The following is a 12,381-nucleotide window of genomic DNA, read 5'->3' as shown; positions in this document are numbered from 1 at the left end:
TCCTGCAATCCGGGGTCTTGTTTTGAATTAAAATGGGCCAGCCTCCTTTGATGGCCAGCAGGGTCCCTGTTATTTAAGATGGGGAATCCTCAAGGCAGCATTGGGGGAGGGGTGGTGCTAAGGGTTGGGGAGACACTGAGCTGTGGGTAAGGGTTGTAGGAAAATGCCTCCTCAGTATCTGAGCAACATTTATTGCTTCTCCAGAGTCCATAAGCAAAATCAAGATTTTATTTCCTCTTAAATAACCTCTGCTGAGTACTGGAGTCGATACTTGTCAATCCTTAAATAAAAACGTGTCCCCTGTACCGTCTAAGATGGGCGTTTCTGTCTGGACTTGGAAGAGGGACTTGGAATAGGGTAGGGCAGATGCCCTTGAACCCAGTGATTAGGGCATCACGTCTCGAATTTCCTAGAGCTGATGTGGATATTTTAAACACCGTCCAAAATGGGGGCGGCATCTGTCCCGTGTGTCCCACTCTCTGTAGGCTTATATCCTGCCCCTTATAACAGTGGCCCTGAACTCGTGCCTGTCTATTTAAAGGCGGGGGGGGGGGGGGGTTAAGGTGGTGCATAGACGTGAGGCCATAAACAGCAGTGATCCATTTCGTAGCCTGGGTTGTCGAAATCAATCACTGTGATGCCTTCTGTTTCCATCTAGAACTCCCCAGTCCCCAGCAAAATCCTCTCTGTCTTTTCTGGAGAAGGAAACTGGGCGTGTGCAGCCAGTCGGGCCGGGACGATGGCGAAGTCTTGCAAAACTCCCTGCCACCAGGCGTGGAAGATGTTTAGAAATGACCTGGCTGCAGCGTTCGTGTGTAGGGATGAGTGGAGTGTGGGGACGCTAACCCTAAACTAGGAGGGCTGCTGGGGCAGGACTCGCCCCACAGGCTGTGCAGGACCAAGCAAATGCGGGACCCGCACCACACCTTTTGCTGTGGCCAACACACAGGTCCAGTCCAGTTTGGTTCCCAGGGAAACTCTGCGGGCTGATTCAACTTGACCCAAACGTGTGATTCATCTCATTTACCCGGGAGACTGGGGCCGGGACTCCATTTTGGAGGCACTGGCAAGTGTGGGGAGCTGTGGGCAACAGCGTGTGTGTGTGTGTGTGTGTGTGTGTGTGTGTGTGTGTGTGTGTGTGTAGGTGTTGGAGCACACATTCGATTCCCAAACATCTTTTGAAGTTGTCTTCTCATTTGTAATTTACAAACCCACTAAATTACAAGGAGCTTGGTGGCGTTATCAGATCCCTAAATGTACTGGCAGTTTCCAAAATTAGCTGCTTTACTCTCACAATGCTTTGCTAGCCTGGGTGAACTCCCCATGCAACCCCCCTTCTAGGAGACACCAAGTCAAGTGATATGAGTTACATATAGAATTCGCCTGGCGTCGTTTTTTGAAATAAAGTCACAGCGAAGCACAGAAAAACATTCCGATATATTTGGCAACCTCTTTCAAGGAAGCAAGTATCTTTCACGTCCCCACGGGAATGACTTGCCCTGGTGTCCTCAGAGTGGCTTCTGCTATCCCTACTTCTTAAGAAAAAAACAACTTAGTGAAAGCCCTGCACCCAAGTTTTGGTTGGGATTCAATATTCTAAGCAAAATATGCTCAACAGATGATAGCAGGGATGCAGCCAGAAAACAACTCCAGCTATTTAAACTGCCAAATGAGACATAAAGCTGCATTGTAAAAATCATCTGGAAAACAGGTTTTCCCATTGAAGTCGCTATGTGTTAATTACTGTGAGCTGGAAGGCTGGAGATCGGAGGCCTGGAAGCCGACTTTCACCCCGCATAGTAAACGGGGAAGTGCTGAACCGCAGCCAGGGGCCCTGCTCGGACTCATTGCCATGCATGCCTAGACATTAATATGTGTTCATGGAGGGCTCGTACAGTACGAGGTGTTATTTCCTTATAAAGAAACACCAGGTCTCGCTTTCCATTCTTCTTACAAAATTATTCACATTATTTATGCTACATTGAGCGATCTAATTTCTTCGTGATAGTCAGCTAATTGCTCTGGCAGGTAATTAGAAGCGGTTTACAACGCAAAGGGCTTTTGCATTGCCCCTCGGATTATTAAATTGCGCTGTAAATTATACCATCTTTGCTGGGGGAAAATTCTTTTGAGCAAGTTCTCTTCCTGCGATCCGAGGTGAAATCGGCTCCCCACCCTCTCCCCCCCTCCACAGACGTACCCCTCCCTAGCCACCCCCACTGCCACCACACCCCCCGCTTTTTCCTGGACTCAGAGTCGAATGATTCTAAAGCACGCGATTTTGTTCGTGTTCACTGGGCCGAAATAACGTGGCCATTATGGCCTGAAATGGGCCAGGTTTGCAGCGAGCTTCCTGCGCGCCTGCAATATCCAGCAGGCATGTGGGAAAAGGACGGCTTAAATGGGGACATCTGTTCAGTGCTGCTCATCTTACTCTTACAGCCAGGTCAGGTTAAGAGAATAACCTGTTCGCCACCTTTTCTCGTGTTAATAAGACTATTAGAGGAAAAACGCGAGCACACACAAACAGCACTAACTGAGCTGCCATCTCAGCAAAGAATGAGACACACAAAGGTAGCAGCTGAGTTACAAGAGGAACTGTAAAAAACACCCATTGGGCCATTTCAGGGGAAATCGACATAACTTCTGTCAGAAACAGAAAAGGAATACGTGCGCTCAAAAATGCTCTCTACAGAAATGGGTTTGTAGAAGGGATTTTAAGAACTCAACAAAGAGTGGTTTATTTTCAGATTTTTATTTTCGTAAAATTGACCTAAAGGTAAACGCCAGTGGCAGTTTTTCTTTCTTTCTTAAGCTTTCAAGTATTCGTAGGCCCAACACTTTTCGTTGTTGGTGTTATTTTGATCTGGGTTACCTCTCAGGGTCCCTTGAAAAACCCCAAGTGGGCGCATCCTAGTTTGTTCCCTGATTTTAGAAAAGCGAACTGTACCCCCTTTCAAAACTATCACCACCACCACCCCCCAAATATATATATATCACCCGTTTGTAAGCCCTGTACAATGACGTGAACACATGTGTGGTTAAAGCCAGAGACCCGGTGCAGCGCCTAGATTATTTGTAATTAAACACAATTCCCAAAGTAACATTTATCTTCCCGAAACTGCGATTGCAATTGTCAACCGTCTGGAGGAGACGACGGGGTAATCTGGGAGCATTACCTCCCCTAGTAACAGAACGGAATGAAAAGAAATCAATAGCGCTGAGGATAAGAATTTAGTAGTTTTTAACTCTGCATGCTAGCTGTGAGAAAGTGATATATAACAACAGAAGAGAAAACAGCCTAAACAAATCCATTCTAGGAAAACAGTCAGAGGAACTGGTCCGAATGCCTCAGCCTCCCCAAAGGGGCAAACTCTCTTTTCCTCACGCGTTTTCTTCGTTTGCCGGATGAAGGGGGACTATGAAGTGCTGTGGAATTCATTATCAATTTCATCTGTGGGCTGGCAGAGATGAATATGAAATATAACAGAGTACACGCCTGCCTGCAGAACTAGCACTCAGTCATATCAACATACTATGAGGACATGAAATTATGCATGTAGAGAACAAGTAAGGAAATATGTTTTTTCTTTCTTTACTAGAGAGATAACAGTTTAGATACCATTGTCCCTACCGATGCCTATGAATGTACCTACATATTCATAGGATTGATGCGTGGAGAAAGTCCTCCTTGTCTTCTGAATTTGAATGCCCCAGTGAATCAAAGCACAAAACAGGGGATATCCTAAGTTAGATGAGACAGTCTCTTAGTTAAAGCCATCTCTAACTCTGGGATTTTTTGAAGTGGCAGAGAATAAAAAATATTAAGCAGTGGGATGTGGAAGAAAAATATAGAGCCAATTAAGAAAAAAAAAAAAAGGATGCTTTTTTGAGTGGTCCCAGGTACTCAAGAGTCCCCAAGGCAAGGCTGGCTTTGCACCCACTCGGAGAGCCTGTGGGACAGATCAAGTCACCATGGCTTTGCTGTGGTCAACAAATGCATCCAATTAAGCAGGACCAGGGAAGGAAGGGCTCGGCTATAAAATTGGCCGGACAGTTTGAAACCAAATAACCTCACTAATAGGGGCTATTGTTCAGCGTGGAAGTTCCCATTTTCCAATCAGGAAAACACAGCCCTCTCTGGGCTCTGCCGCCTGATCCCTTCCCTCCTACCGCTCCACAATCTACCACCAGCGAGAGCTTTTATTGCCTCCCTTCCCAGGAAACGTTAGGCAACTCCCTAGTCAAGCCGCCCGCAAGCGGGAGTGGACGGCAAGGGGCACCCCCTCAGGAACCCACAGGGCCTTTTCATCCGGAAAGAAACTGTCCAGTGAGCTCCGCACCAGGGGACACCCCTACCCCGGCCCGGCCCGCTCCTCTCCGCAGGCGCCGGCGGCGCTGGGCTGGCTCCCGGCCCCTCCTCCCGCTTTACTTAGAAGCCAACGCATCCGCGCGCGAGGTCCCCGCACAGTGGCCAGGGATTGGGGGTCGTTTCCTTAATTGGGGGGGGGGTGGAGGCGCCCGGCAGGGATGCGGGGCAGCACCGCATCCACTCGGTCGGCTCGCCCGTCTGCTTCCAGAGCTTGCGCGGCGGTGCCAACTCTCGGGAAGCCGGCTGCGCGGAGCCCGGCTGACGCGTACCCAGCAGAGGTAGCGCCTATGTAGTTCATGTGCATCCCCCCCTCCCCCCGCCACACACACACCGATTTATTTATTTTTTCAGTGCTCTGTATGTACCGGACCGGACCACACTTACGTTGAAAACCGTATTTGATGTAAATGTGATGCCGGACGCTTGAAAGCCTGGAGAACTTTGATGTTTTCGACTATAAATCCCTAATTTACTTGAATGGTTGCAAATAGCTTTATTTACTTGTCGCTGTGCCTACACATTTTAATCTATCTAACCCAACAGCAGAGGCATATTTCACTCCCCACTCCCTGTAAAAGGAAAAGCAGGGATCGAGGCCTCTAATTTGTTTTAGGACCTTCTATGTCTTTGCCTTCGAAAGCATAAGCCGCTCCAAGTCGCAACATTGACTAGTCTTCAAACCCGCCTGAAACACACACACACACACACACACACACACACACACACACACACACATTCTCTCTCTCTCTCTCTCTCTCTCTCTCTCTCTCTCTCTCTCTCTCTCTCCTCTCTCTCTCTCTCTCTCTCTCTCCTTTTCTGCTCCATCTAAGGAGATGTTGATGTATATTGTAGCTGCAAGGTGTTAGATATACTTGAGCAAGTTGTTCCCGGGATGTAAATTAGGTCCCAAAAGCTGTTGTCCAAATCGAAGAAACAGAGAAATTAATCTGGGAGACTATCCATCATCACCGGTAATAAAGAGAAGGACATGGATGAGACAGATGATATGATTAAGGGGCTGTGGTCGTTTTAATTAACTTTTTGCTGTCCTGTAATGATCAAACTGGTCACCAGACCCGGTCAATAAGCATGTTAATATCAAACAAATAAAACCAGGGATGATTAAAAACCTCCTGGTTTATTAAATTTGAAATTCAAATGAAATTTATGCTGCAGATGCATACAGAATGCTAATAGATTTTAGCTTTATTGGAAGTGGATCCCACAGGTTTGTAAGAAACAGTGGAATAGCCATCTACCCCTCCCTGCCAGCACATTAAACTTCACATGGAGTGGGGGAAACTTTTAATTTGCTAGAAAGCCTGCAGTTACCTTCCTCCCCCTTTCCCGTCCAGACCTCTATAGTATCATGGTATAATACTCAGGAGTAAGGATCAATATCAAAAGGTAAACTGAGTTCTATGCAATGTGAAATGTTTTGCTAGACAGTCTGTATCTACAATGGATTTCAGACGTTCTCCTATGTGGGGGGTGGAGGGGAAGGGTAAAATGATGGAGTCACTTGTGGAACGTAGAGAAATAGGTACCATTAGACTAGTTTCACTGGAACCAGAAGCAACATTATTGCTGTTTTAATGTTTGGTCAATTATATAATTTTCTTTATCTTTCCTTTTTTACTCTGGCTGTCTTACCTTGTAGGACAAGCACTAACCACTTATTGGGAGGGTAGTCTAAGAAAAAAAAAAATGCCCTTTGACCAATACTAGTACTATGAAATAAATACCTACCTTTTAAAATGGGAGTAAGTGGAATAAATATATAGTTATATAATCTTCTTATGAAGAAAGATCCACATATAACCCCCTGTGAAAACCTCCCAAATGCAGGCCAACCTTATGTGAATTGAAGAATCCACACATACTTTGTGACCCATTGTCATAGGAAGAATTCATGATTCTAAAGTGAATTTATAGAAATAAAAGACTTAGACGTAGGTATCTCAACACAGTAATTTTTCAAGAAACAGTGGTTAATGCCTCTGTTTACTCTCAGAATCAGCATTTAACTTTTTGACAGTCCTGCCTCACTTCCTTCCAGAAGATAGGAAGATAAAAAGATTAAATAACTATTCATAAAGGGAGTCTTCCCTCAAAGCCCCCCCTCCCCACCTTGGAGGGTGCCGGTATTGATTAGAATTAAGCCCTAAATTTGAACAACTGTGTATTAGGTCCTTAAAATGAATATCATTATAGAAGAAGACCAAAGCAATGAAGTTAATTCTCTTTTATTTGTTAAACGGAGTTCCCTCCTTCCCCCACCCCTTCCTCCTTCTGGGCTGGCCTGTCACGCCTTCTCAACACGCTAAAATCATTCAGAGTGGCTTGCAGGGAGAAACACGACATTTATGGTAAGCGTCAGCCTTCAGAGAAAGAAAGCAGTTCATTAATTTACTTCACACTTACTTCAAAGTCGGAGAGTGTACCTTACCCCCTTAATCAATAGATATGATGTACAGTCAATATCCCAACAATGTTGAAAAGGGGTCAGAAACACACACTCTTACACCACAACATCAGCCTCAACTCTGTTCGATGAAACTTACACAAATTACTACCTGACTTTGGATTTCTAAACCCCAGGAGGGCTTTTTTCTTTTCTTTTCTTTCCTTTTTTTTTTCTTTCTTTTTTTTTTTTACATCTCTAGAAGCTCTGAGTGTTAAAAAAAAATGTTTACCCAGTAAAAACCAAACAATTCTCCCAGCTAGTAACATTTTAATCAATTCTGCTTTAAAATTAGATTTCTGAGAGCATTTATAACTGCTTAGAAATATGAATTACTTAAAAAAAAAACACCAAATGAATATTCAATAGGGCGCCAAGGGCTGTGGACTTTTTGCTACACTGGTGTGGTGCTTTCTGTGGTTTAAGATGTTTCCTTGTGGTGGCAGTGAAATTGTAATGACATTTCTGAAGGCAACTAGTAACACAAATGGAAGCAAGTGACTAAAACCCACTGAATTTGAACTGAGTGCACCTATTAACATGCACACGCATTCACAGATATCTGGCCCAAACACTATCAGACACAGACGCCTCCATATATGTGGTCCAAGATTTGTCAAAACCTTGTCTCTATTCTCAGATAAATAAAACCCACACCTATCAATCAAAATCCTAATTTTTTCCCTCAGAAAGAGGCAGTGGTGATTTCCTGTGAAGACTCCTAAATTCCACAAAACGCTCCTCAATTTCTCACCCCAAGGAAAAACAATGCTCTCTCGCCCCTTTCTCTACCTAATCCTTTTGTATTGAAATTTACTCATCGCCACGGGACAAACACACCCCGTCCCCTAGAGTGAGACTGGCACTTCCAAAGATGAACCCACCTTGGGAGGGAAAAAAAGGACAAGAAAACCACCGCATCAAAGTAACAACTCCGGGACGCAGGCGCTCACACGCCCTCCCTCACCCCTAAAAACATCCCCAGCCTCCCCACCTCCCACCCCTCCGCTACCGAGTCGGGAAAGGAAGGGTAGGAATCAGTGCGATTTTCTTCAATAGATACAGTGACGGTGTCTAAGAAGTTAAGAAAACGATCGCTCGAGATGTTAGGTACAAGGAACCAGAGGAAGTTGGCGACAGGGACGGCGCTGGTGCGTATTTGTGGACCCAGCCTCCCTCGCTCAACTTCGAAGATGCCTTCTTCAAAGCGTCCATCTCTACTCTCTCTTGCGTACGAGCACTTTCCTGCACTGTTCCTGTTCTCCACCCCCGGCTTTACACGCACACACACACACACATACACACGTTCAAACAGCCTTCCTCTCCCGCACACCCAGCGCGCACACGCATCCACCCTCCCTCCTTTCACACACACAGCTTCACACTCCTCCCTCTCCCCCACCAAACACACTCCCACCCACCTCCCCTTCCCTCCCCGGGTTTGCCACTCGGGTACCCTAGAGCACACTCACACCTTTCCCCTCACCACTTTATGGATCTGCCCCTCCCCCCTCCCCGCCTTGGTCACACGCAGGGATACTGCCACCCCCACCCCCACCCCCTTCTCGGCACTGTCCCTCCCCTTCCCGCACCCCTCCTTCACCACTGTTCCACTGCCACACTCACATTCCCTACCCTCCTCCCGGGGCTCACTGCCTCCCAGCTCGGTCACACACGCACACGACTGCACGGTTACACACTCACACGCCGCCCCGCGCCCCTCCCGCCGGGCCCCCCACCCCTCCCCGGGCGGCCGGCGGGCGGGCGGCGGCGCCGATGACCTCACGGCGCGCGCGCGGCGCGGCCCGGCGAGGCTGCAGATTGGCTGGCCGCGCCTTCGCGGCACTTCAAAGCCGGAGAGGGAGCTACAATTGTGGCGGAATGGGCGGAACTGATCATTGTATTGCACACCTCTAAAAAAAACACTGCCTCTGATTTATCAATATAAAAAAGATCCTCTGAGAGGAGGAGGGCACTTTTGTGTGATGGCAACTTCACTTCTAGGGGTGAGTCTCAGGGTTTTCTCTTGCTGGTTTCATTAGTTTCCTTTGATTGCCGATCGGAGGGGGTGGAAGTCGCCCCGGCCAGGCCACGGGCTATCAGTCTCTATTGAGAGTTTTTTCCAACCCCCCCCCCCTTCTTCTTCTTTAAATACAAGTGAGTTTGGAGAAAAGAAAGAGGGGGAGAGGGGGGCAGAGCCACTTTTTTCGGCGCAGGAAAAGGTTCGCAGGGCATTTAGGCGAGCCGCCGCGCCGCGCCCGGTCTCTCCCCGCCCGGGAGACCTGCGCCCTGCCCATTTTACAGGCGACGGTCTCGGGGGTACAGAGAGCGAGCTTTTCCTCCTGGGCAAACTGCAGATTTTCCCTCATCCCCTTAAAAAATCCCGCAGTCCGCCTTGTCTTCCAGGTACGTTGAACCCGTCTCATTTTATTTTTTTTACTATTGTAGATAATTTCTTTTTTTTTTTTTTTTAAAAAAAAGAAAATTAAAAGAACAGCGGGAGGAGCAAGTGAGCCAGCCTTCTAGTTTGACCGCTTTGGGCCCGGGAGACACAGCCCAGCAGGGGTTTCTGGGGGCCGGGACAGGATTTTCGAGACTCTTTCTGGATGACACGGGGAGCGCTTTAAAAAGCAATGCGATCGTTCCCCCCGGGCTTCTCGGCGAAGGAAGCTCCTCTCGCCCGAATCTGGACTTTGGCTCGCTTGCTGGTTTCGAAGCGCCCGGGGCCTCGGGGGCACGGGAGTGTCGTTTAGGTGAGCCTCTCTGTCCGACTCTTCTTTAGCATGGCGCTTTGCTCCCGGATCGGACGCCGGCAGCCAAACTTGTCCCCTCCCGTAGAGTAGGAAGCAGCCGGGCGCCGGGGCTGTTGGGGGAGCCAGGTGAGTTGGTGGCGGCGCGCCGCAGCGAGGCACGGGGTGCAGCGGGGCGTCCGGAGGGCTCCCGGAGAGCTGATGCCGCTGTCTTTCCTCCCTCCCCGACCGGCCCTCTGCCCGCCACCCCTCCCCCACCCTCTCCCTCTCCCTCTCCCCCTTCCCGCAGGAAGAACCGCGGTTGGGATCGACTCCTCTGGCCATGCTCGCGGCTACCTGTAACAAGATCGGCAGCCCCAGCCCGTCGCCCTCCTCCCTCTCGGACAGCTCCTCTTCCTTCGGCAAGGGCTTCCACCCCTGGAAACGCTCCTCGTCCTCCTCCGGCAGCTGCAATGTAGTGGGCTCCAGCCTCTCGAGCTTCGGCGTGTCGGGGGCCTCCCGGAACGGCGGCTCGTCCTCGGCCGCGGCGGCGGCGGCGGCAGCGGCGGCGGCGGCCGCGGCCCTGGTGTCCGACTCGTTCAGCTGCGGCGGCTCGCCGGGCTCCAGCGCCTTCTCCCTGACCTCCAGCAGCGCCGCCGCCGCCGCCGCGGCCGCCGCGGCCGCCGCCTCCACCTCGCCCTTCGCCAACGACTACTCGGTTTTCCCAGCCCCGGGCGTCTCCGGGGGCGGCGGCGGCGGGGGCGGCGGCGGCGGCGGCGGCGGCTCCTCGGCGCACTCGCAGGACGGCTCCCACCAGCCCGTGTTCATCTCCAAGGTGCACACCTCGGTGGACGGGCTGCAGGGCATCTACCCGCGCGTGGGCATGGCGCACCCTTACGAGTCGTGGTTCAAGCCCTCGCACCCGGGCCTGGGCGCCGCCGGCGACGTGGGCTCGGCCGGCGCCTCCAGCTGGTGGGACGTGGGCGCGGGCTGGATCGACGTGCAGAACCCGAACGGCGCGGCGGCCTTGCCGGGCTCGCTGCACCCGGCCGCCGGGGGGCTCCAAACCTCGCTGCATTCGCCCCTCGGGGGCTACAACTCGGATTACTCGGGCCTGAGCCACTCCGCCTTCAGCAGCGGCGCCTCCTCGCACCTGCTCAGCCCCGCCGGGCAGCACCTCATGGACGGCTTCAAGCCGGTGCTGCCCGGCTCCTACCCGGACTCGGCCCCGTCGCCGCTGGCCGGCGCGGGGGGCTCCATGCTGAGCGCGGGGCCGTCGGCGCCGCTCGGGGGCTCCCCCCGCTCCTCCGCCCGCCGCTACTCGGGCCGCGCCACCTGCGACTGCCCCAACTGCCAGGAGGCGGAGCGGCTGGGCCCGGCGGGGGCGAGCCTGCGGCGCAAGGGCCTGCACAGCTGCCACATCCCGGGCTGCGGCAAGGTGTACGGCAAGACGTCGCACCTCAAGGCGCACCTGCGCTGGCACACGGGCGAGCGGCCCTTCGTGTGCAACTGGCTCTTCTGCGGCAAGCGCTTCACGCGCTCCGACGAGCTGCAGCGGCACCTGCGGACCCACACGGGCGAGAAGCGCTTCGCCTGCCCCGTCTGCAACAAGCGCTTCATGCGCAGCGACCACCTCAGCAAGCACGTGAAGACGCACAGCGGCGGCGGCGGCTCCGCGGGCTCCGGCAGCGGCGGCAAGAAGGGCAGCGACACCGACAGCGAGCACAGCGCCGCGGGCAGCCCGCCCTGCCACTCCCCGGAGCTGCTGCAGCCCCCCGAGCCCGGGCACCGCAACGGCCTGGAGTGACGCGCACCCCGCGCTTGTCCCTCCCCTTGGCCTCCTCCCACCCCGCTCCGCCTGGTCCCCGTCTGTCCCGGCCTCCGCTCCAGCCTCTCTGTCCCTCTAGTCTAACTCCCTCTGGGACCTAACTCTGTAAAGGGCATGTGGACATGTAAGTAACACGCATGGCCGGCCGGGGGCCCTGGCTTTCCCTCTCCGCCCGGTGACACCGTCGGAGGCCCGCACAGCCCGAACGCGCGCCTCGCGGGCCTTCATCCTCGCCCTCCCTTTGTCCCCCTCCCTCCCTCCCTCCCTCCCTCCCATTGTGTGAAGGGCCTTCTGGAGGGAAGCGGCCCTGGATGGAGAGCTGAACGATTCCAAGGGCCTGGGAGACAGGCCTGCGCCGGGGCCGGACCAATTCGGTGGAACCAGGTTGCGCTCGGGCTGGGGAGGGCGAGGCAGGAGGCCCGCGCGGGGCATCCCCGCCGGGGCGGCCGCGGACTCGGCGCCCGAACGCCCGAACGCCCGCCCTGCGCCGCGCGGTGCGAGCTCTGTGCGGGCGCCCTTCGGTCCGCGCCAAGGCGCGGAGTTTGCGGAGTTCAGCGTCCCACCTTCAGTTCTGCCCCAGCTTCAGCTCTGCCCCTTTTTCTTTGTTCCCTGAGTTGGAACCGATGCAACTTTCAACTAAGGGCAGTCTTGGTGAATCCTACAGCAGCCTTCTTTCATCTCTATAACATTTTTAAACTAAAAACCTAAAGGGAAAAAAAAAAGGCATCCCTTCACTTGGTTTCCCGCCTAGATAGCTTTTCCTCTAGCAGTGAGCAAGTCTTTCTCTCAAAACTGTGCTAATACTGATCCCAAAGTTATTTTGATCGAATTAATTTAACTTATGGGGTGGGGGTGGGGTGAGGGTAGGTGTCTTTCTTATGCAAAAATACCCCTTTCCGGTGAGAACAGATTCTCTATCTCCATGTTTGTCCTTTTCTACCTCGTTTTTCACCACCCCCGAGCCTAATCTCCCCCCCCCTTTTTTTTT

At 52.2% G+C, this 12,381-nt stretch overlaps 1 protein-coding gene across 2 annotated transcripts; it reads left to right on the top strand.

The window, feature by feature from the left end:
• Positions 1-8,821: 8,821 nt before the first annotated feature.
• Positions 8,822-11,372, top strand: SP8 (Sp8 transcription factor; the record flags this gene model as incomplete). 2 transcript variants are annotated; one of them, XM_081102303.1, is made up of 3 exons in its annotated part: positions 8,822-8,842; positions 9,619-9,715; positions 9,880-11,372. In XM_081102303.1, 3 exons carry the CDS (start codon positions 8,822-8,824, stop codon positions 11,370-11,372), a joined length of 1,611 nt encoding a protein of 536 aa, XP_080958429.1. The 2 variants fall into 2 exon arrangements, with proteins under 2 accessions (XP_080958429.1, XP_080958430.1); XM_081102304.1 differs by lacking the exon at positions 9,619-9,715 and having other exon boundaries at positions 9,876-11,372.
• Positions 11,373-12,381: the final 1,009 nt, after the last annotated feature.

The sequence above is a fragment of the Myotis nattereri genome (assembly GCF_964212035.1).
Source record: "Myotis nattereri genome assembly, chromosome: 11".
NCBI lineage: Eukaryota > Metazoa > Chordata > Mammalia > Chiroptera > Vespertilionidae > Myotis > Myotis nattereri.
Note: the sequence above shows the minus strand (reverse complement) of the source record. Positions and strands in the feature narration are given on the sequence as shown.